Source organism: Populus euphratica, unplaced genomic scaffold (assembly GCF_000495115.2).
Source record: "Populus euphratica unplaced genomic scaffold, PopEup_1.0 scaffold69.1, whole genome shotgun sequence".
In the NCBI taxonomy this organism is placed as follows: domain Eukaryota; kingdom Viridiplantae; phylum Streptophyta; class Magnoliopsida; order Malpighiales; family Salicaceae; genus Populus; species Populus euphratica.
In genome coordinates, this window is record NW_011499947.1 from 706757 (window position 1) to 731714 (window position 24958).

Sequence of the window (24958 nt, forward strand, 5' to 3'; positions counted from 1 at the left end):
TCCGATGCCATCAGATGACAAGTCGTTTACCCGGTTATCTGGCCCTTCCATCGATATCCTTTGATATATGTTTACTTATTTTGTGCAGTAAAATCGAGCCATCGTGGAGAGTATTTGATTTCTTTTATTACAAAAATTATGTTTTGTCGCAGAAGGAAAGAGGGACCTAATTGAAAAATGTTTGTTACTTGAGAGATGAAATTGAAAGAAATTACTACTTTGATATGAAATTAAGTCGGGTCCTTTTGTTTTTTCATATGGTTTTTTGAGGTAACAAACCAATGCATATTAACTTCTTTTAATGTAAAAAATTATGTGAAAGAAAAAATAAAAGTATTTTTTAATAAAAAAATCAATTAAGTAATTAAATTTAAAATATAATAAATCTTATATAATCCATCAGATAGCCACTAACCCAACATATCAATATAATATATATGGTAGATTAAACTTCATTTTCATATAGCATAAAAGCTTAAGTTTTTTTTTTTTTAATTTTAGTTAACTATTAAAACGCTTACATGTTTAAAATCTACGAGGTATTACAAATTCTTTATTTATCCAATGTAAAACTAAAATTATTGTGGCTATTTAATATATTAAATTTCACATTATTACTTCTCAAATTTAAAATCATTATAACTTATTACAACAATTCAGAGGCGGCACAGATGGCCGTTCCACAAAAATTTATTTTTTTATTTAAAATTATTTATATATATATTTTTAAATCATTTTAATTTTAATAGGTTAATGTTAAAATAATATTATTTAAAATATTTTTAAATAAAATATATTTTAAAAAATAAATGCTTCCATGCTATTTTAGTATCTTCAATTAACCAAAGTAAATCTCAATAATCTATTAGGTTCCATTAAATAGATTCTATTAAATGGAATAAATTAACATTTTAAAAAAACTATGGAGTTATCATGGAAATATTTCAAGCTACAAGAGCCAAAATGAACAATTGAACACTGCTAAAATTTACGTGCTTTCAACCAATCAACTATTGCCATGTAATCTCCCAACCAATCAAATCCATCTCTTATGTCATCAAACCAAACAAAACCAAAGTACCAGACTTTGATTTCTTCTGCACACACTCCAAACAAGCCTGCTAATCCATATCCTCTCACAATTAATATCCACGTGTCCTTTATGCTTCCCTTCTCCTCTGTCTGGTAACCCTACCCCACTCCCATCCATGAATTAAACTCTCGGTATCCGCCAGAGCTGTGATCCCCTGCCGGAGTTTCCTTTCTTTGCATCAATCAATCAATAAAAAAAATCATGATGGGATCAGATAATAATCAGAGCTTCCAAGACGATAAAGAAGAAATGGAATCTCTCACACTCGACGATCCGTTAACATCCTCCGCTAACAGCAACTACATGTCTTTCGCCGATTACCGATCCGCCACGTCATCACTCTCCGCCACTCACCAACTCAACCACCCTTTCTCCCCTACGGATTCCGATCCTCTCCTATCTCCACCACCTCCGCCGTACTCTGCCACGGAATCCGGTTCGTACATCGAACCGCCGGCGTACGCGGATGTTGTTTTCAGTCCTTTTGATGAGACTTCGGTGAATGAAATCAACGGTGTGGATAGAAATAACAGTTTGAACAGATCCTCTTCGAGTGATTCGTCGCAGTCGTTCTCGATTTCGCGATCGCTTTCAACGGCGTCGAATTCGTCCCAGGATTTCATGAAAATTACGGTTTCTAACCCTCAGAAAGAGCAGGAGGCGGCGAATTCGCTTGTTCCAGGAGGTAATACTTATGTTACGTATTTAATTACTACGCGAACGAATCTTCCTGATTTTGATAGAACCGAATTTAGTGTAAGGCGTCGTTTTAGAGATGTTGTTACGTTGTCGGACCGGTTAGCAGATAGTTATCGAGGGTTTTTTATTCCACCGCGGCCGGATAAGAATGTGGTGGAGAGTCAGGTGATGCAGAAGCAGGAATTTGTGGAGCAAAGGAGAGTTGCATTGGAGAAGTATTTGAGGAGACTGGTTGCACATCCCGTGATTAAGAAGAGTGATGAGTTGAAAGTGTTTTTATCGGTACAAGGGAGGTTGCCGTTGGCTACGAGCACGGATGTGGCATCTAGAATGCTTGATGGAGCGGTGAATTTGCCGAAACAGTTGTTTGGTGAGAGTGTGGCTGTTGCGCCTAGTGAGGTTGTGCAGCCGGCGAAAGGTGGGAGGGATTTGTTGAGGATTTTTAAGGAGTTGAAGCAGAGTGTTGCGAATGATTGGGGTGGCGTGAAGCCAGCTGTTGTGGAGGAAGATAAGGAGTTTTTGGAGAATAAGGAGAGGATGCAGGACCTTGAACAGCAACTTAGTAATGCTTCACAGCAGGTGGGTTTTGTAATTTTGTGTAATTGGATTGTTGTCTTAATGATGAATGAGTAGTTTGAAACTAAGGGTGATTGTTGTTTTGTTTATAGGCAGAAGGGTTGGTGAAAGCACAGCAAGATATGGGAGAGACAATGGGAGAACTAGGGTTGGCGTTTATTAAGTTGACAAAGTTTGAGAATGAAGAGGCTGTGTTCAATTCGCAGAGAGTGAGGGCTGCCGACATGAAAAATGTTGCGACTGCTGCTGTCAAAGCAAGTAGATTCTACCGGGAATTGAATGCACAGACTGTCAAACATTTGGTAATTTTAGCTGTTGGCTGCGCCTTTCAATTTTTCTAATTAAGTTGAATTGTCCATAAATGTTATGTCTGAATTACCTGTTCTTTAATGGATTCATTTATTGCATATCAAATCTGCAATACTGAAAGCTGATATGTCTTGAAGGAAACTGAGCTAACTTTTAAGCTGTTTTCTGCTTATATCCGCTTGACAGGATACCCTCCATGAATACCTTGGGCTGATGCTATCTGTCCATGGTGCATTCTCTGACCGCTCTAGTGCTTTATTGACAGTGCAAACTCTTCTATCAGAATTGTCCTCATTGCATTCTAGGGCTGAAAAACTTGAAGCTGCATCATCAAAAATATTTGGTGGTGACAAGTCAAGGATTCGCAAGATAGATGAGCTAAAAGAAACTATAAGAGCCACCGAGGATGCTAAAAATGTTGCTATCAGAGAATATGAGCGGATCAAGGTATTGTGTCTTGACTTTTCCTATAAAAATCTTGTGAAATGGGACTTTTTTTTAATTTGTATGCATGGGAAGCAGTAAACTGCTCGAACTATAGCTTGTTATATCTATTGGGTGACCAGTTGATTCAAAAGAACTTATTAATTTTTCCTCATCTCCCTAGTGGTCTAGTTATTAAGATTGACAACATAAACTATGTCCGAGCTCCTTCCCGTGGTCAATCAGACTCTATCCACATGCAATCTCACAGGGCAAATAAAGTTCTAGTTGGACACGCAAGTATGCTCACACTAGTACATTAGTAACTAGCACTAAACCACGTCTCATGTCTCTGAACCTTCAGGCCCCATTGAAAAAGATTGCATCATCACCAAAGTTGAAAAAGAAAGATTCAGGGAATCATTCTATAGAGTGCATCCCCTGTCTCTTTACATCTAATTCTTGTTTGATTCAGTTCCCTGCATCTCAAATAACCATGACCTGCTTTTTAGAATGACAAGAATTAGCCATTCACTGCTGCTAAATGCACAAGTTCTGTAGGATTTAATGGAATTTTTTTATTTATCAGCTTGACTGATCATGAACTGTTCAATGTAATAGTAGATGCATGCCTTTCAAGTATTGTATGAGAAGGAAAACAGTCAATGTTTTATGATTTGGAGTTAGCTGTTCAATTGAATATTACTTGCTCGCTTTGCTCACGTAAGCAGATACTTGGCACTCCGTTTTGCTTATGTGATTCACCCTTATATATACATTGAGATTTAATGTTTGGCAGAGCTTCCACTAAAAGAAGGTTATCAGAGCCTTCTTTTTAGGATTTATGAGAGGAGATATCCAGTTATGCATTTGGCACGCTAGCCTAACAGTTGGCACATGCAAGACAAGGAAAATAAATATCATGAATTATTCATCTCTGAATGTTTTAGATGTTGTTGGTATGATGATGTGTTGGCACTAGCAAATAGCCTGTCTGAGTTATTTCTTAATTCCTTTTATTTTCAAGAATTGATCAATCCCTGTCTGTTCCATTTTATGTTTACTGGTGCTTTTTAATGTTATTCAAGTATCATGGCTACATAAGGTTACTACTGTTAAGGCTTGTGAACTGCTTCCAATTGATTATAAGGGGTGAAGTTGAGACAGTTTTTCCTTTCCAAGCACTTTGGTTTTTTGCAAGGTTGTTAGTTGCTTTGGGAACTAAGGTTGGAAGGCAAATTAAATAGACATGGGAATTCTTCATCTTTGCATGCTTTGTAATTGTTGTAAATTCATGATTCAAATGTGATCATTTCCAGGAAAATAACAGGAGTGAACTAGAGAGGCTTGACAAAGAAAGGCATGCTGACTTCCTGAACATGTTGAAGGGGTTTGTAATTAATCAGGTACCTTTTATATTCCTGGCCCTATGGATGGAGGGTTATATGAGTTATCTAAGGAGCATATATTTTCTTTTCAAACATGACTTCATGCATTTTTTTCTTAAAAAAATGTTTCAAACTTCATTTTTGGTCTTATAAAAGATTGCCTAGGTAATGTATGCAAGATCTGACTGATCAAGATCATGTTGAGTAGTGAATTTTTATGTCTCTTCTGTTTTTCATTGATTGTTTTTGCCCGTTAGATTTATTTTTCTTTGGGTTCTGGTTTAAGAGAATCCAATAAGAGGTGGCTATAGATTTTCTTGAAAGGCTATTCTGGAAGTGAATGTTGTTTGTGTTTGAATCTTTGCACGTCCACAAGAGGATTGGTTTAAGAAGATCCAAATTTCTGTCTGTTTTCACATTTTTCTTAATCAGGGCTTTCATTTATGACTAGAAGAATATTTGCATATATTTTCAAGAAAACACGCATCTTGCAATAGTATTTTGTTAGCAGTTTGCAATGCCAGTGCAGGTTAGATCTATTTCCCATGTTGATGTGATTGTGACTTAAAATACAGGTGGGATATGCTGAGAAAATTGCCAATGTGTGGGCAAAGGTCACTGAGGAGACAAGTGTTTATGTGAAGGAGAGTTCTTGAACGTGCATTTGTACATTCGGATCTTCTGCTCTTATTTTATCTTTTCTTTATATATTGTTATTGCACACCGCTAAGCAATATAGTCTTCACATTCATGAAGACAATAAAGAAAAGGAAGCACATAAAAAGCCACCGCCAAGTTGTCTGTTAGAGAGAATTGTTAGGAACTTTTTTTAAAACTTTTGTTTATTGTAATTTGCATCTAATTACCTGTTTGATTTGTAGATCTTTAAACCGTTAGAGAGAATAGTTAACACACCCTTTTAAACTTTCTTTGGTATTTGAAGTTGTAATTTGCCGCTTGCTTGTTTGGTTTCCAGAGATTTTAACTGAGATGCTGATTTTGCACGCCCTTTTATTCTCATTGGTGTCCATGTGCATACATGTGCGGTGCCGGACTAGGTGTTCTTAGAAGGGTAATTTTCAAGTAAAATGCTAGAGACTCAAGCTCAAGTTTTTGACCCTTTTTTGCTTTTGATGACTGCTAGTGATAGTTGTGCCCAGTGTTCCTCGGTTGGTTAACTTGGCGTGGTGATTCTTTGATCTGGGATTTGGCTTGGGTGGGTTTCCATGTTGAACGGGAGGGAGTTGATGGTGAAATTTGGTCAATCCATGATTTGGTTAAAACGTGGGTGAGAATTAGTTTCACCTTTTTATTTGGTTAAAACCTAGGGGAGAATTAGTTTGACCTTTTTTCGAAAAATAAATCTTGAACCGATGTTGTTGTTGTGGATTGATTTGTATTAATGTGGGTTAATCCATTTAATCTCTAGATCTTTCGAGTCATGAGAAAATACAAGCGAGGGTAGATATATTGTCTGTTTTCTTTGGGCTAGTTTCTTATGTTACGAGCCTTGCATTTGTATTGTTTATATTGTTTAAATATATATTTAACATTTTTAACTATTTTTCTTTTAATTGATTCAGTAGTTAATGGTTAATAAAATACAAATCCTATATATATATTTATTACATGAACAACCTAAAAATAATCTCTGAGAGTTTTGTCGTCACTTTTTTATAAGCAAGGTTAAAAATTAGGGTAATATTCTTTCCACAATAACTTAGATTTGTGGGCTTTTGCTAAAAATGTCTAACACAAATATGTTTTTTTTTTAAATAAGAAATGAGCAAAAAATATTAGTATAATTTAATTAGATAATAAAAGAATAAATAGTAACAAAAAAAAGGATCAATATATATATATATATATATATATAAAAGGGAATTGCATTAGCCTTAAAAAATAAAACCATTAAAGAAAAGAAAAAGGATGATGAAGTTAAGATATTAGCCAATCAAATGTTAAGGAACATAAAACAAAAGAAAAATTCATCTAAGCCAACTTGAATGAATATATCAAATAAGCAAGCTAGTAATTTCAATTCTAAATAAATTTAATATGAAAAAGATTAAATTTAAAAGAATATATATATAAACAACAACTAAAAAACAATTCAGTAAACCAAGTAAGCTAACCAAACCCTAAACCTTAAATGATATAATGATGAAATGGTGAAATTAACAAAAAAATAATTTAAAATTTTTATCAAAGTAAATAAAAATAAATAAATAAAAAGACACGAGATATCCCGAGTCAGTTTGAAATTTCATAAAAACAATCCTATAAAAAGCATATAAAGAAAGAAGGAACCTTAATTGCTAATAATATAAATGATAAATAATCAAATTAAAAAAATAAGCTGAAAACAAAAACCAAAAAAAAAACCTAGACAGACCTTTTAGACCTTGATTAATGTCTCAAACTCATATAAACAATGAAATTCTAGACCTAAGTTAAACCTAGGAACTCAATTCTCAACTATTAAAATATTAAATGATGAAATTAAAAAATATATATATTAGTTTTAAAACAAGAAAAATAAAATTTAACAAAGAATGAAAAATAAAAAGGCATGAGATAGCTTGGCACATTTTTAAAATCATCAAAAAATTCTACATAAAAAATAAATAAAAATAACAAAGTTTGATATCTAATTGAATAAATGCATAAGGACTAAACTAAAAAAATACAAGTAAACCTGAGTGAACATCCTAAACCTTGGCTAATTTGTAAAACTCACAACTGTCAAAATCTTAAACCATGACTCAATTAAAAAGCTTAATTCTCAATTGGTTTAATGTTGACTGATTAAATCATGAAAAAAATATTAATTTAAATTTTTTTTAAAGTAAAAAAATAGTAATCAAAATAATACGGATCAAAATTAACAAGAAAAACAAACTCAATAAAGATGAAATGGTAAGAAACAAATTCAATTTAAAAAATTATTTTAAATAAAATAAATAACAATTAAAAGAATATGAACATATTTGAAAGATTAAGAAATTCAAGGGGGATGAGATTAAAAATAAATTCTAATTTGTAAATTATTATAAAAATATTTTAAATATTGAAGGATGAAATCAGGAAAAAAAAACATCAATTTCAAAAATTAGCAAAAACAAATTCAAAAAAGAATAACAAATAAAAAGATTTTGGATAATACAGGTCATTCTTAAAATTAGAGTAAAATTCTAGAGAAAATAAATAAATAAAAACAACAGAGCATAATCTCAAATTGAATAAATGTTAAAAGATAAAACTAAAAACAAAATAAGCCTTAATAAAAGGAGAAAAAAAACCTAGCAAACTTAAATGAACCTCCTAAACCTAGGCAAATACTAAAAACTCGCAATTCATGAAATCGTAAACACGAGCTCAATAAAAAAACTCAATTCTCAACTAATTTAATATTGAAGATTTAAAATGAAAAAGAAATAAATTTAAAATTTTTTCAAAAAAAACCAGTAAGCAAAAGAATAAGGATTAAATTTGATAAGGAAAAAAAACTCCAAAAGAATGAAATTGTGAAAAAAAAAAGATGCTTAATTTAAAATTTATCCTAGATAAAATAAATAACAATAAAAAAATAAGAATCAAATTTAAAAGGTTAAAAAAATAAAAGGGAAAGAAATTGAAAAAGAATTCTATTTTTATAAATTATTCAAAATAAAACAAATAATAAAAAAAAAAACTAAATTTAAAGAGAAGACAAATTGAAGGAGTTCCTTTGAAATTTTTAAGGGGTAACATGAAAATCAAGGAAAATAAATTAAAGATTATCAGTGTCAGGGTCATTTAGAACATGTATCATCTCATCATGAAAGGGATGTTGAGATGATTTAAATGTTGCTATAGAAGGTGGTATTTAGTGACCGGAAAGCTCCACACATGTTACTCAAGTGGCACGAGGGGTGTCTATTCGCTGGTGCTTGCCATGCATGCACCATTAAGTTTTTTTCATAATATTTAATATATGGTAAAATAAAATAATGCCCTAAGTAATCTTGATATTAACAAAAAAAAATACCATGATAAAATGACCAAAAAGCCCCTCTAAAAGAGCTTAGTTAATTTTCTTTAAAAGTAATAAAATAATTTTATTATTTGGAAAATGTGAGAAAGACCAAAATGCTTTTGTCTGAAAGATAATATGTTTTCTTTATTATATAATTAAATTAGTAATTTTATTGTGAAAAAAATTAAAAAAAAAACATTGTAAAAGATATTTATATCATGACAAAAAAACCATCTTGTCTCAAATGTTTAGTTCAAAGGTTTTATGGCTCAAGGGTAATTTTGACATTATATTATTATAATAAATGGTGTTTTGTATCTTGTTGTACAATAATTTCCCTTCTAATTATTAGTTTTTGTTAATATTATAGAAAGGTTCCATATCTTTTTTTTTTAAAAAAAATATTTTTATGTAAAATTAAAATTAATTTAAGGAAGAAATATCTTATTTCTTCTATTTTATAATGCTAAAAGGTTTCATTATCACGTAGCAGTCTTGATTTTATTTATGAAGTTCATTTTTATTTCATGGACTTAAAGGCCAAGTTAAGGCATGAGAAAAAAATATTAATCTTATAGTTTTAACAATTTAATTTTTTTTTTTTTAGCAGGGTGGTTAACAGATCATATTTATTACTTGTAAAAGGTTTCTTTTTATATATATTTAAAGATTCTCTAATAATTAAATTAGTGTTGGTTTAGAGAGAGATCAATTATACTTTAAAAAAAAAATCTTTTAAGATAAATATATCATTGTGAATACAAAAAAAAAATTGACCCTTTTAAAAGTTATTATTTTTTTTTTTATAGCTTCTTGTCGATATAGACAATGAGTATTACAACTTACCAAACCTTTATATTTGGGTTCGATAGTTGATTGAAGCAATATGTATATGGCTCTCTTATAATTTATTCTCAATATTTATTATTTATAAACTAAGAACAAATATTTTTAATTGTAAAATTTAATATTTATTTAATGCAAATTTTTATTATAAAATCATTAATTTAATTATTGGAGATTTTTTAAAATCCTCAAAAAATAATTGTTTTATAAGGAATTCACTATTAACCCCTCAAATCTTCAGTTATTGACATAAAAATGTAATTATTCATCGTCTAAACATGACTAAAAGTAAGTTCTCTAACATTCTAGATTTTGTAGGAACTATAAAAATACTAATAAGCTAACCTGCTTGTAAAGAGTAATCACAGAAGATATCTTCTCTATTGAATTCATCGTTGTTTTATTAGGAGATTTTTCTTATAGAGAATCAATTACTAGATCTTTAGCATGTTTCCTTTTGAGCTCATGGACAAGAAACTTATTAACCTTTATATCTGAAAACCAACGTGGTTTCTTCGTCGACCTTTACTATTCATATAAAAATAATGTTTTTTTGTGTTAATACGAAACCCTTGCATTTTTTTTAAAGAATATTTATTTTTTGGATTTTTTTAATAATTATCTAGATTATTTTCAAATTAATAAATTAACTAGATCATATTAAGATAACTTTCAGTAGTTTAATTTTAAACAATGATTAGATAAAGAGTTTTCCTATCAATTTTATTTTTTTTAATTTCATCGATTAATTTTTATTGATTAAATTGTTTTTAAATCTATAATTTAATTGGATCATATAAAAAAAATTTATGCAGTTTAATTTTATTTCAAAATAAATTTATTAAGTTAGATTTAATAATAATATCAAATAATTCTTTACAATTTAAATATTTTTTGTTATGTTTTTTTTTTTAATCCGCAAGCAGCGCAGGTGCTGGACTATGCAGGGTGGCCAGCTTGAGACAATTATATAGTGAAGATCATAATTATGCAGCAAATACACACCCGATGCTCCCTCCTAAAATAGACAATCTGGCTTCAATTCCGGATTAGCTGGGGTCAACTATATGGATCTTTTGTGCCATGCCACGCTATCAGCACCTCAATAAGCTACCACATAGAATGCACCGGCCATTGAGATTATCCTCGGCAGCTATACCTCCTCGCATAGAATGGCTCGACCAAATCATTACAATGCTCTTTTAGCAAATGTACAAAATATTAGGTAGCGAGGGAATGATATAAATGGAAGGAGGGTAGATGCTACGTCCATTGCTATAATAACTAAACACTAGTCTGCAGTCGATTCCCAGGGAAGGAATAACTGCTTGGGATAGTTGCCATGGCAAAGAATTAGTGATTTCACCAGTGCATCAATACTTTGCTAGTACCACTGCAGAGAGAACTTGTCTATCCAATAGCAGATGCTTCTCCTGATGTGCATAAGGCATGCTTGGGAGCTGAACACAAATTTTACAATGGAGAAAGCCAGTATAAGATTAGCTGTGGAGAAATCCAACATCCCAAGCCTAAGTCACACTCTGCTTTGGTTAAAACTATAAATATACAGTGGTTAAACTGCCCAAAATGTGTCATCCTAGACTTTTAGCATGTTTACATGACAGCTCATGGACAAGACGTTTATTCATGGACTAGGCAAGATCACCATGATCATGTGACAATATATCAAGGTGAAAATGATTAATACACAGCAACTGCACACTTCAACTCTCAGCTCACACAAAATCAAATATCCAAGGTCGTAGGATAGGCTATATAGATCCATTCTTGAGCATCATGCATCATTTCACGCAATCATATGCCAAATGCATCTCTCAATGGAGAGCTATAAGGGATCCACACAATAGAAATGATATAATTCTACACAAGCTATCAACCCCACAACAACCCTCCCCTCCCACAAAAAGTTTCGACCAAACTCCTGCAAGTGCTCAAATAGCAGGTTCCAAACAAAATGCAAATCAAAACTTTGATCAAATTGACAATAAATTGTGAAGAGAGAGTAAAATCTGAGTCTTAGACTCCTCAACATTCAACTAATTCAATCCTTCATAACAACACCAAATGCAGAAAACCCAAAATACTAGCATACCTAGCTTCTTTTTAGGCCTCAAATTAGAAGAAACACTAGCCCTAACTACAACAAGAACAATAACCTCCGCCAACCACAAACCAGCTCAGGCTGGCTATCGGATAGATCCTTTACACCATTCTACATGAATCAAACCAATTCCAAACACAACAATAACCCCGCTCAATCCCAAACTACTTGGGGTCAGAAATCAGTCCTTTACACCTTTCCACACGAATCAAACTCCAATTCTAAATACAACAAGAACAATAACCTCCCTCGACCCCAAACTACCAAGGGTCGGATATAAAATATATGATCTTTTAACACCATTCCACACGAAACGAACTCCATTATACAACAAGAACAATAACCTCCCTCGACCCCGACCCCAAACTACTTGGGGTCGGATATAAAATATGTTATCTTTTACACCATTCCACACGAATCAAACTCCAATTCTAAATAGAATCTCTAAACTCATTGAGCAAATAATATGAATGCAAAATTAAAACAACATCAACATCAACTTCAACTTCAATATCAATATCAATTCAATTCCATGTAAATTTTTTACAATTTCCATTTCAACATGTAAAATAAAAAAGCCATAAAGCTATTAAGAAAGAAAAACCCTCCAATCTAACATTCATTAGATTTGTGATTAGTCACATCCGAGAAATCAAAACCCTAATCTCCTATCATTCATTCCTTCAAAAGTCATAAACTCATCAATCAATCAAACTAGAGGTATCACATTGGATCCCGCAGATGGTCCACCAATAAAAGAGAACAAACCAGTAGACCCAGCAATATCTTGATCATCCATGAACAAATCCTCAGGATCCCTAAATGCTCCGTGCACACACACAATCCCTACCCCAACCAAAACAGCCGTTATAATCAACGACCCAACGCTCGTCAAGAACACAACGATAACCGTCACCAGAACCAGAATCCCCAAAACCTCCCTGTTCGACATCGTACGGCCGAGCACTACCAGGGGCTGATCTGACGGCCGGAAGGCGTAGAGACCAAGCCAGGCGGCGACGAGGGAGAGGAGGGTGAGGAGGGAGAATGGGTGTGAAAGGAGGGAGAAAGCGAGTACTATTGCGAGGATAGTCAGGTAATTTACTTTGAAGTAGGAGAAGTTTTTGCGTACTCGCGTGGTGGCGTCGGAGAGGGAGAGGGGGCGGGAAAAGGCGGTGCGGTCGACGAGTTCGAGCCAGGGACGGCGGTGGGAGAGGGTAGTGCGGAGGGAAGAGAAGAGGCGCGTGAGGAAGGTGCGAAGGCTGGTGAGGGTTGTGGTGGTGGCGGAGCTGGCGGCGGTGGTTTCAGTGGTAGAGATCGGGAGAGGTTGGGAGGTCATTTTGGGGAGTTTCAGAGATCTTGAGGGTAAAATTGTTGATTGCTTTAGAAGGGCTGAATGCGGATCTATGCAAGTGAAGGCGGAGTCAATATGTAGGGGAGGTGGGAGGAGTTATGCTGTACTCTTAGGTACCATTATTGAAGTGTTTGCAGCCGCTGATTTCAGCGTGACGGTCTTGATTGAGTGGATTATAATGACGTGTAGGCGGATGTTTGCTTTGTGTGGTAGAGGTTAGTTGTATAGTATCAGAATGAAAAGGCAACAAGAAGCCTTGTGGGGCGGCCGAAGCACTTTCTAGCATTGTTAAAAAAAACACACTCATTAGAATCAATCTGTTTGTTACTGTAATAGTTTCGGTGACAAAAATTATTTTATATAAGTTTTTATTTTTTATGGTTGGATTTATATTTATATATATTTAATTAAAATTAAAATTATAATTATAATTAAATTTAAATAAAAAATAATTTAATATATTTGATTAAAAATAATTTAAAATTAAGATTATAAAATAATTTAAATATATATATATATATATTAATATTAATAATTTTAATTTAAATATTATAAATTTCACTATTACGATTATATACATACTAATATATATATATATATTAATATTAATAATTTTAATTTAAATATTATAAATTTAATTGTTGTTATTATATTATAAAATGAATAATATTTAATATAAAATATTTTTTATTATTTTATTCAATTATCTACAATCTTATCAAAATATACTCTATAAAAATATAATTTTCTTAATTTTTTAAATATATAATAACATTAAATAAAAAATAAAAATAAAATTACGATTAAATTCTAAAAATATTATCCCAGTTAAATGATAGCTTTTCACACATGTGTACAGGCCTAGCTTTAGAGCGGTGGATACACTGTAGCATAGAGCAGTCCAGGTATTGAAAGGAATCAAAACACAGCGCAAATCTTTAGTAAAGCTGCTCGAGAAGCTTACCGGGCGGGCTGGATTGTTTTGTTACAATCATATATATCCAGGCATTCTGGCTTCATGAATCCTTGCCTTTAGCTTCTTTCTTCGTCAGTGCGGTGCCATGTCAAAGGGGAAAGAATCCGGCCCAGGCAAGCAGCAGCTTATTCGATTCCTATTTATAGAGCATGCATGCGTTAAATCTCCTCTTCCATTCCACAACCGGAGGCTCTCATTCCGATTAATACAACAAAGCATACAAGGAAGTGGGAGTTCGCGATCAGGTTTCCTTTCGATATGTGGTAGACGTGACTAGTCACAGAGACTCGTGTTGGCTAATACAATAACTATACATTTCCGGTGTTCGCTTCATCAAAGGACTCGGTTTTCCTTTAGGATTGTCCATTGAAGGTAAAGATGAGATCATCACACTTTGCAGATGATGGAATCTATGGCTCGCCAGTTGGATCACGTGTTGCTAGACAAACCAGCGTCTCCCATGATATGTGGTTCTGATGGGTCATGATTTTTATAAACCAATCTTAACGCATGAAAATCACAATCTAAAATGATATTAAATTTCTTTTTAGCACCCAGCTATAAATTTTTTAGATATATCTACGCTCAATTCTAAGTTGGATCATGAATATTTTAAGTTGGATTATGAATATTTTCACATCTAATATACAGTTGAATTTCACGTCTCTCAAGTTAAGTGTACAACTAAAAAATCATTCTACGTTAAATGTTTTATAAAACCATATCTTAAATTTGGGTTAATAATTATAAAACCTATTATAATTCTGTTAAATACAAATACATAGTTTATATTTATACTAATTAAATGTGATGGTATAAATAATAATATAATATTATTTTAATTACATTGATAATTCAAATCAAATAACATAGAAAAACATGAATATACAAGAATGGATTGGAAAATATATTTAGAAACATAAACATATTCTCTATCTTTTCTCCTTTTATTCTGCATCTACATCTTTTTTCTTTACTTCTTCTTTACTTCTTCTTTATTTTCATAATAACTTATTAGTATCTTCATTAATATCATTTGTTATATAAATATTTTTAGTATTAGCTTTATCCTGAAGAGTTTCTCATCAATAACTTGAGAAAATTTTATACAAATATTTATTTTAGAAGAGTTTCACACCCTCTAAGAAAATCTATCAATAAAAAAAAAACCCCGGAGTTATCTTTATTTAAAAATCATAAAACATACTGTACATAAAATACAAGAATTTCTAAAAAAATTCATCCCAAAAAAATTCCATCTAATTTTTGTAACCTCGTCAGGTTCGCTTTTCCATGGCGAAGTTGCAGCCATCAATGAATTTGATTCAGTGAATAAGCCGATGCTTGGTGGTCTGTGGTGAGATGAAGTCACGTCAGTGATGATCATTTGTCTCGTCTCCGCGTAGTGGAAAATCCAGTCGGATATCGGGTTACGATCAACCATGTCATTGTCTCATACTAGCATTTATTTGTATAGTTAAATATATATTATTTGATTAAATTAATTTTTCATGAATCCTACGTTTTGGAATAATAATAAATTTATATATTGTGTGGAAGATACGAATTTTTACATAAGAAAATATAATAGTATATAATGAAGTCTTCAAAAAACTTTATATAAAAATACTTTTTTATTTACTAATTTTTTAATGTTTAAATTAGCAATAATATAAAAAAATTATAAAAATTATAAAAAATGTATATCCATTATGTGTAAGGTTATGGAGGCATCGTTTAGGCACGGAGTGCAAAACCATGTTTTTAAAAAAATAATTTTTTTATTATAATTTAATATATTTTATATGTTTTGATGTGTGATATTAAAAATATTTTTTAAAAAATAAAAAAAATTATTAATATACATTTTGATATGAAAAATTATTTAAAAAATAACTACAATCATATTATTAAACAGACTCTTAATAATATGGTATAAATAAAAATTGTGTTTGAAATTATGGTAGTGATAATGTTTTAAAGTATTTTTTATTTAAAAATATATTAAAATAATTTTTTTTATTTTTTAAAAATTATTTTTAAAATCTATTAGAAAGTATAAAAAAATTAAAATTAAAAAAAAAAACACCGTTACACTACATTTTCAATCACTGTGTGAGTTTTTCTGGGCTAGGAATGTCCTCTGCCTGCCTGCGTGATGATGCTGTGGCTTTGACCGGTGACTGCGTATATTTATGCACTGATGCCCTGAAATTTCTTTGCGGTCAAGGAGATACACTAGTGCTAGTCACTGTTTCTGAGCTGGTAATTCATTGGGAATTGATGTTTTGTCATTACTGTTGTACAGGAAAAAATCACTGGTAGCCATTCTTGCTTGTTAGTGGATATGCCATGCCATAGTTATTATGTCATCTTTCTCATTGATAAAGATGTTTATGATAACTAATGTTAATTAGCAGTGTAAAGAATAATATCTGCTTCGCATTTTGTTTTAAAGATCTTAGAATTGACTGGGGATGACAACAGAAGCGAAGAGGATCAGAACTCTTCAAAAAAGAAGAAAATCGTTTGATCTATACTTATCATTTAGCTTTATTTATTATTTGTTTTGCTCAACCATTGCTGTTATCAATCATCGTTGATCATGGGGAGCGATTATTACAGTGATTGAAAAATTATTGAGAAGCTATATTTAAATTAATAATGATTCATATTAATTATGATCAATGTTTATTATCGATTAATAAAGTTATAATGACTAAAAAAATATTGATCAAATAAAAATTTAATATTTTTTTAAAAAAACAAATTTAAACCTAAACTCATCAGCTTAGAGTATCTCCAACCAAAAACGTAAATGTAGAGTTAAACTCAAAAATATATATTTTTAATTTTTTTCTCTTTACTTTACAGCTCCAACACAGCAGGAAACGAAGAGCTAAAATGACTATTCAATATGTGAAAAGCTATTTCTATAGGTTTATATAGAAATAGCTCAAATGAAGTTACCGTTGTCAATGATTATTTTTATAGTTGTTAGTAAATAATTTTTTTTTAAAAACAAGAAAAGAAACTTGTTTTTTTTTTAAAAAAAAATCTTGTATGGTACCTCACCTTTCTCTTAATTTTTTTTTTAAATCAATTATTCTCTAGTTAATTAATAACATCAATTCTGTTAATTAATTGAAATTAAAAGATATATTTATTTAAAAGCTTTTTATATTTTCTCTTTAATATCTCTTGATTTTGTAAATCTTTTGTTGTTAATTTCATATTTGTGATGATTTTTATTTCTTTGTTATTTTATATTTTTGATATGGGTTAAAGAAAATAATTTTTTATTTATATTGTTATCTTTGACAAAATTGAGAGGAAGTAATAATGGTAACTGATATTGATAAAAATATAAAATGACATATTTAAAATTTATTTTTGATTGTCTGTTTTAATTTGAAGTTAATTATATTTTGTCTTGTTGAAAATGCAATTAAACTAGTATATCAATCTTCTTTTAGTTCCAAAAAATAGTCAAATTATAATGTTAAAACAAATAAAATGCAATGCTTATTATTAATTCATATGTATGTAAACTACAAAATTATTAGACATTGAATATGCTCTTCTTTTACATTTTCTTATAAGGTTTTAATTTGAGGTTTTTGTTTTTTTTAATGTAAATGAATTGAAATTTTCCAAGCTCTTTCACCAACTTTCTTATGAGTGAGTCAGAAGATATTCTTTCACAACCAAATAATTCTAATAAATTAATTGATGACTTAACATACTTAAATTTAAATGTCCATATTATCAAAAAAATCACAAAGAAGTAAAAATTTCTCACCAGAGAAAGATTGTTTACTTGTTTCTGCATGGCTAAATACAAGTAAAGATCCAATTACAGGAGTTGATCAACAAACAAAACAGTTATGGGCTTGAGTACATGCTTACTTTATAGAGAATGGAGGAAATGTGAATAATCGTTCTCAAATAAGCATATCAAATAGATGACAAGAAATAAATAGAGAAGTCGATAAATTTGTTGGATTTGTTACTCAAATTGAAAATCTTCAGCAAAGTGGAATGATCGAAGAATCAAGGGTAATTTTAATATTCATTTTCATGTTAAATTGTTTAACATATATTTTAACATTATTTAATTTCTCTAATTTTTTACTTACCAGATTAATGATGCTCGACAAATATATGCTTATTGCATTGGCAAACGATTTCAACTAGAACATTGTTGGGTTATCTAAAGAAAAGAACCTAAATGACAATTTGAGTGTGCAAGTCAACATCAAAGGTCAAACAAGAAACAAAAAAGTCATGTCAATGCAAGTTCGACTTCATCAGCTCTATCTACCCCTGATTCTGTTAGTTTAGGAGAAAACAATGAACCGTAGATTTATTAAGATATACCAATTGGTCAAAAGGCTGCAAAGAAACGACTTAAACGTAAACAAGAAAAAAATAAAATTGGGGAAACAACTATAACAAATCTCTTACAACAATTCAGGGATATTCTAGTTGAAATTGAGGATCAGAAGAAACAAGACAAAAAAATTATGTTAGAGCAACAAGTCATGATGATTCAACAAAGTCAAGAGAAATAAAAATTGAACAGGATTGAGAAAGAAAAACAAATTATGAAAATGGATATTTTTAATTTTGATCCAATTTCTGCAGTGTATTTTCAAAATATAAAGTTAGAAATTATGCAAAAGATGGGTTTTAATTTTTAATTAACTAGATTTATTTATTATTTAATGTGATGTATTTTTAATTAACTAGGTTTATTTATTGTTTAATGTAATGTATTTTTAATTAAATATTTAGAAATTTCTTAGTTATTTTTAAATATATTGTTATAAAAGTGTTATCAATTCATAATACTTTTTTGAAGTTCTTCTAACACTTAACAATAATAAGTAGGATTAATTAACTTAAAAGATAACAACCATAATGAAAAAAAAAACATAAAAAACTTGAAAATTATGATGACACAAGGAGTTCAAAGCTAATGATTCTGCTCGTTACCATATTGTTCTCATAAATGTTCAACCAAATCTTCTTGTAGTTGAGAGCTAGTTGCTTTATCCCTGATTTGATTATGAGTTTGAAGAAAATCATGTAGTTCTGATATTTCACCATGTGATACTGATATAAAGGAATAGACTTCACGTTCATGGTCAAATCCAAGGTTCATTGCTCCTTTATCCTCAATAATCATATTATACAAGCATTGTTTCATCCCAATATCAAACAGGTTCACGTATAATTGCAAAATAAGATTGGAGTACCCCAAATGCCCGCTCCACATCCTTTCTTGCAGACTCTTGCTTACTTGCAAAATATTTTTTCTTTGCTCCTAATGGCCTTGGGATTGTCTTAACAAAAGGTGACCAATTAGGATAAATCTCATCTGCTAAATAATATCCCATTATATATTTATGCCCATTAATTGTATAATTGACAGGAGCAGTACGACCTTCAGCAAGTGCAGCGAAGATAGGTAACCGATCAAAAACATTAATATCATTTAATGATCTAGGCATTCCAAAAAAGGCATGCCATATCCAAAGATTTTGTGAAGCCACCGCCTTTATAATTATAGTTGGTTCACAACAATGACCATTATACATCTCATGCCATGCAATTAGGCATTTCTTTCATTTTCAATGCATATAGTTAATGCTCCCTAACATCTCTGGAAATCCATGCTGCTCTCCAATTAATAATAATCGACAAATATCGACCTCGTTTGGTGCCTTTAGATATCAATCACCAAAAAATTTTACGATTGCTTTGACGAAAGCTTTAAGACTTTCTATCGCCGTGCTTTTTCAATTTGAAGATATTCATCAATAAGATCTGCAGGAATACCATATGCAAATATTCTGTGAGTTGCAATTATCTTTCACATAAAATTTTGCCTTTAAAAGATATATTGATTTTTATATAAACCAATTCCAACATTAATGAAGAAATTAAAATTATAAAAATCAATTCAAAATATGAAATTAACCAAAAAAATAAAAACCTAATAAGAAATGATAAATAAATAAATAAATGATCAAAGTATTTTAGTTGGAGAATCATTTGTTTTTTCTAGCCCAATTGACCCGAGCCATAAAGCGAGATACATTCTTCAAGTTTAAATCACTCCCCATCCACCTAAGAAGAAAAAGAAACGTACTTACGATTGTAGTCTAGCAGTCATGGAAGGGATTTGTTCCTTTCCTCCAGCATTCAAATTCAACTTTTTATGTGTATGTTTGTCATCCCCACGGTGCTTTACTTGTCTACTATGCTTGCAGGGTGTTTAGTAGATCCGGAGATTAGTCGTGATGCACGTAAGTTGACCCGGACACCCCGGGTTACCAAAAAAAGAAGAAAAAGAATGAGAAAACCCATTAAAATCAAGAAAACCTAGAAAGAAAAGTAAAAAAGAAGAAGAAAAGGAAGATGAAGCAAATTACATGAAAAATTGCATTCCAAGTATCATATAAGCTTTAAGCAAGTCCTCCATCTACTAGAATTCTCAAATACATCACCCATATTTCATAACTAATGCAATGCCAAATTCAATCTAGCTTTCATTATTCCTTCCCATTAAGTTAAATGTTCATGTCATTTGCATCATAGTTTACTGAAACAACTCTTAACTCGTTCTTTTTTTAAATAAAAAAAATCTATTATATCTATTTAAACCTATTATATTTACTTAGATAAGAGTTAAGTCTCTCTAATAATTTTATTTAATTTCATGAAACAATCATTTTGCATATGAATATTACGCGTGTTTTAATAGAAATAATAAATGTTTTTAGATAAGTCTAATTTAAATCTTAACTAAACTATTAATAATAATCCTCAAACTTTCATAAGACTTAACAATAAACCACCATGGATATTAAACTCTTATTATCGTAACCAGCATTTCAAAGATTATTGATTCCGCCTCTGCTCGAGACTTTCAAAGGATGAGTGACCAACTAGAAACCCGTAAGACAATTGACGTATCAAAATAAAATCTTGCTACAAAATAGAAGGAAAAAAATCCAAAAAAAAACCCAATTAAATATCAAAATTGCCACCCAGAAACCTCTCTTGTCCATCTTTCGTCCACGTCTGCCGTCCAGTCCCGTCCCGTCCCTCTCTCTGAAGTCCAAACCGCGTTGCACAAGGGCATTCTCATCATCTCCCCATCCCACCAGCCTCCTTTTCTTATTCCCTCCTCCACTCCCACTCCCAAAATTCCAACCACCACTTACTCCAAAACGCAGCCGTTTGACGCAACTCTTGCAGAACCGAAACAGCCAAGCACAGCCTTAAAAAATGGCGGCAGAGAACGGAGAGGAGAAGCTGATCGCCGTAGCACGCCACATAGCGAAAACGCTTGGCCACAACGAGTCAATGGCAGACGATATCTTGCAAATCTTCTCCAACTTCGACGGCCGTTTTTCTCGCGAAAAATTTGTCGATAAATTGACAACGGCGGGACAGGAAGAAGATTTGAGAGCTCTTGACCATACTATCAAGTCCTTACAGCGTCAGGTCTCCCATTACGTCGCCGCCGAACACTCGATCTGGTCTGACTCCGCCGACTCATCCGCCTTCCTCGACTGTCTCGACGAGCTAATCTCTACTGTCCGTGAACTCTCCGGCTCCATTTATGCCGGAGCATATCTGTCAAGCGCGGAGGATCTTCTTCAGCAGGCTATGTTTCGGCTGGAAGAAGAGTTCCGTCTGTTAATGGAACGCGGAGGTGAGTCCTTTGAACTTCCTAGATCTTACAAAAACGGTAACGGAGTGTTAACGGAAAACAATAGCAATAATTTATTGTATGATGATTCTGACGAGGATGACCACGATGATAGTGATAGTGAGATTCCGGTCGCGCAGCCTATAAGTAATTATGACGTCATAATTGATGCATTTCCGTCGGGGATTGTTAATGATTTGCATGAAATGGCAAAGAGAATGGTGGTTTCGGGGTATCGTAAGGAGTGTTTACACGTGTATGGTAGTTGCCGTAGGGAGTTTTTGGAGGAAAGCATGTCGAGGTTAGGGTTAGGGAAACTGAGCAATGAAGAAGTGCAAAGGATACAATGGAATGAATTGGAGGTTGAAATTGATAAGTGGATTAAAGCGGCGAATGTTTCGCTTCGGATTTTGTTTCCGAGCGAGAGGAGGCTGTGTGATCGTGTGTTTTATGGGTTTGGTTCGGTGAATGACTCGTCGTTTATGGAGGTCTGTAGGGGGACGGTGGTGCAGATATTGAATTTCGCAGATGCAGTTGCGATTGGGAGTAGGTCTCCGGAGAGGTTGTTTATGGTTTTGGATTTGTTTGAGACAATGAAGGATTTGATGCCGGAGTTCGAGTATAATTTTAGTGATCAGTATTGTTTGGTTCTTAGGAATGATGCATTGGGCTTATGGAAGAGGTTAAGGGAGGCAATAAGGGGGATTTTTATGGAATTGGAGAATTTGATTAGGCGGGATCCTGCCAAAGCTCCAGTGCCTCATGGAGGGCTTCATCCAATCACGAGATATGTGATGAATTATTTACGCGCTGCGTGTAGGTCAAGAGAGTCGCTAGAGCTGGTTTTTGAGGAGAGTGTGAGTGTTGTTCCATCAAAGGATTCTACTTCATCTTCACTGTCGGCCGAAATGGAGTGGATTATAGAGTTGTTGGAGAGTAATTTGGAAGTGAAGGCGAAGATTTATGGGGACACTGCATTGTGCTCTGTTTTCTTGATGAATAATGGGAGGTACATTGTGCAAAAAGTGAAGGATTGCGAATTGGGTTCGCTGCTTGGGGATGATTGGATAAGGAAACATACTGCAAAAATCAAGCAATACATTTCGAGTTATCAGAGAAGCACCTGGAACAAACTCTTGGGGGTGTTGAGAGCAGACTGCAGCCCTGTGGGTGCTAATGTTGGTGGGGAGTCCATGTCTATGAAGGACAGGATTAGGGCATTTAACTCGCAGTTTGAGGAAATTTATAAATCTCAATCTCGATGGATCATATTTGATGAGCAGCTAAGAAATGAGTTGAGGATCTCTTTGTCCAATCTAGTGCTGCCTGCTTATAGAAACTTTATTGCGAGGTTTCAAAATACTCCGGATGTTGGAAGGCATGCGGATAGGTTTATTAAGTACAATCTGGAGGACATTGACACCCGGATAAATGAGCTGTTCCAGGGAGGGAATGGATCAGCTGGTGGCAGGAAATGAAGGCAAGCCACTGCATGCTATACTATTGTGTATGAATGCAATCAATGATTTTTAGCTCTTAACTAGATACGTGAATGTGTTTTGACACCTTTCACTTCGTCCTTCTCTTTGTGAATAAAAATTATAGATGCTGTGCCATGTTCAATCTAGATGGTGTTCTTCTTTCCTTATGTATTGTATTAAACTAGATCGACATGATAGGTCAATTCATGGCTAATGGCTAACATGCATTTTACTATAGTTATACATGGAAACTAGTTTTATATGGCTAACCCAAAGATAAATTAGTTTGTTTCCAGTCCCTTTTCGAAAGTTATGGTTTTTTTTTTAATGCCACAGAAGAGATAACAAACCATTACAATGAAGCATGATTGATAGTAGAAAGAACATAGAATATGATGATCACTTGTTTTTCTTTATAAGAAGTCCTTTTCTTGTGGAGTATGAAGTCTTAAGAAGTTACTGTAAAAGCTGAGAGAAGCTGTGAAATCATATAGTTCTCTAGATAGTTGGTCAGGAACCTGTAGGATGATTAACTAGGAACTGGGAATCATTTTCACATCATTTTACAGGGGGCTGCTGCTTCGACAAGCCCTGTTCCGCAGCACCCTCTGTGTTTCCGCAAGAATGTCAGAAAGCTACCCTATAAACAAGGACGCGACTCGAACCTAAGATCTCTAACGTAGATCCTGACGAAGCAGGACACTCGTGCGATTATCATCAACTGTTAGGCTTGGGCCGGGGACCAATATTTATTCCAATAATTTATTCCAACCCAATAAATACAATTCATTTGGAGCTATTATAAATCATTATATATATTTTATCGACGTAGGAAAAATTATGCAAGCTTTTTTTATTATCAACAAACACGGAATTAAACACACATATGCAAATGAAAAACTGATGAATTCAATTACGAACTTGTAGGTCATAAATTAACTTCAATTATGAAGTACAACTAGGTCAATATATATTAATTTAAACCTGCCATCATGTCATTTATATTCTTCAAAATGCAAAATTATTAATTTTTTTCTTACTACATGATCACTGATCACTCGGGCTGCAAATTAGGTAAATTAACTTGAATTAATTTAAAATAAAGTTATTTGACTGAGTTAATTAGGTTATTATAGATTCAAGTTATAAATTGACCTATTGAATGTCCATGTAGTTTAATTAAATTAATTTTTACTTTAAAAACCAAACTAGAATCAAATTCACGAGTACTCGCTTGTTTCAGAATCAAATTCAGGAGTACTCGCTTTTTTCGGAATCAAATTCACAAGTACTCGCTTGTCTTTTGTTTTGTTTTTTTAGTTTTTGAGAAAAGACAATAAAAGATAGTGTAACAAAATTGAGAATCAAAGCAGTTCATTTCTCTTTTATGAATCAATCTTGGACTTAGAAATTCTGTGGTCCAAATATGATAAAATAGTAATAAAGATCTGTAATAAGTGATTTGATAAATTAAAATACTCTAACAAACCTCTCCTCCTGTCAGGAAACATGAAACAAAACATATAAAAATATATTTGTTCATAAGGTGGTTAATTACAATGGCATGCTAGCTATGGGCAATCCATGAAGGTTTAATCTTTGAAGTTTCAGCATGAAACACGCAAGGCCATGTATATAATATTTGAGCATGAGATATAGTGTAATCTTACCAACTACCGATTCCTCATAAGCAAACTTTTATAATAATTACATGATGATTGCTGCAAAATCTGCAAGCTTATACAAGATTGAATCTGCTACCATCGTGCAATAAGAGACAAAAAGATTGATTTTTCTCGAAGTTCCATGGATTTTGTTTCTGAAAACAAAAATTTTGGCTTGAAATGTCAGCTCAAGTTTGATTCTATACACTTCAAATTCGATCATGATCTCCATGGATAATTGCAATTCACATGGCCCGACCCTGCATTTTATTTGATAGAAATG

The 24958-nt window shown here is 32.3% G+C and overlaps 3 protein-coding genes across 3 annotated transcripts; 2 read left to right on the forward strand and 1 right to left on the reverse strand.

The window, feature by feature from the left end:
- The first annotated feature begins 1090 nt into the window (after positions 1 to 1090).
- LOC105137702 (sorting nexin 2B) lies at positions 1091 to 5505 on the forward strand. The gene is made up of 5 exons (XM_011043534.1): positions 1091 to 2371; positions 2461 to 2670; positions 2864 to 3124; positions 4420 to 4506; positions 5064 to 5505. Exons 1-5 carry the CDS (start codon positions 1295 to 1297, stop codon positions 5142 to 5144), a joined length of 1716 nt encoding a protein of 571 aa, XP_011041836.1. The 5' UTR covers positions 1091 to 1294; the 3' UTR covers positions 5145 to 5505.
- A 6502-nt stretch (positions 5506 to 12007) lies between these two features.
- LOC105137701 (PRA1 family protein B3-like) lies at positions 12008 to 12936 on the reverse strand. The gene has a single exon (XM_011043532.1). The coding sequence runs from the start codon at positions 12811 to 12813 to the stop codon at positions 12184 to 12186; it is 630 nt and encodes a 209-aa protein (XP_011041834.1). The 5' UTR covers positions 12814 to 12936; the 3' UTR covers positions 12008 to 12183.
- Positions 12937 to 20875: 7939 nt separating this feature from the next.
- On the forward strand, positions 20876 to 23157 carry LOC105137703 (exocyst complex component EXO70B1-like). The gene has a single exon (XM_011043535.1). The coding sequence runs from the start codon at positions 21104 to 21106 to the stop codon at positions 23006 to 23008; it is 1905 nt and encodes a 634-aa protein (XP_011041837.1). The 5' UTR covers positions 20876 to 21103; the 3' UTR covers positions 23009 to 23157.
- Positions 23158 to 24958: the final 1801 nt, after the last annotated feature.

Excerpts from the sequence above, each read along its gene's own strand:
- LOC105137701 (XM_011043532.1), bottom strand. The coding sequence starts at position 12,813 with ATGACCTCCCAACCTCTCCCGATCTCTACCACTGAAACCACCGCCGCC.
- LOC105137702 (XM_011043534.1), top strand. The coding sequence starts at position 1,295 with ATGATGGGATCAGATAATAATCAGAGCTTCCAAGACGATAAAGAAGAA. Across the intron at positions 2,671-2,863 it reads CACAGACTGTCAAACATTTG|GATACCCTCCATGAATACCT; the intron begins GTAATTTTAGCT and ends TCCGCTTGACAG. Across the intron at positions 4,507-5,063 it reads AGGGGTTTGTAATTAATCAG|GTGGGATATGCTGAGAAAAT; the intron begins GTACCTTTTATA and ends CTTAAAATACAG.
- LOC105137703 (XM_011043535.1), top strand. The coding sequence starts at position 21,104 with ATGGCGGCAGAGAACGGAGAGGAGAAGCTGATCGCCGTAGCACGCCAC.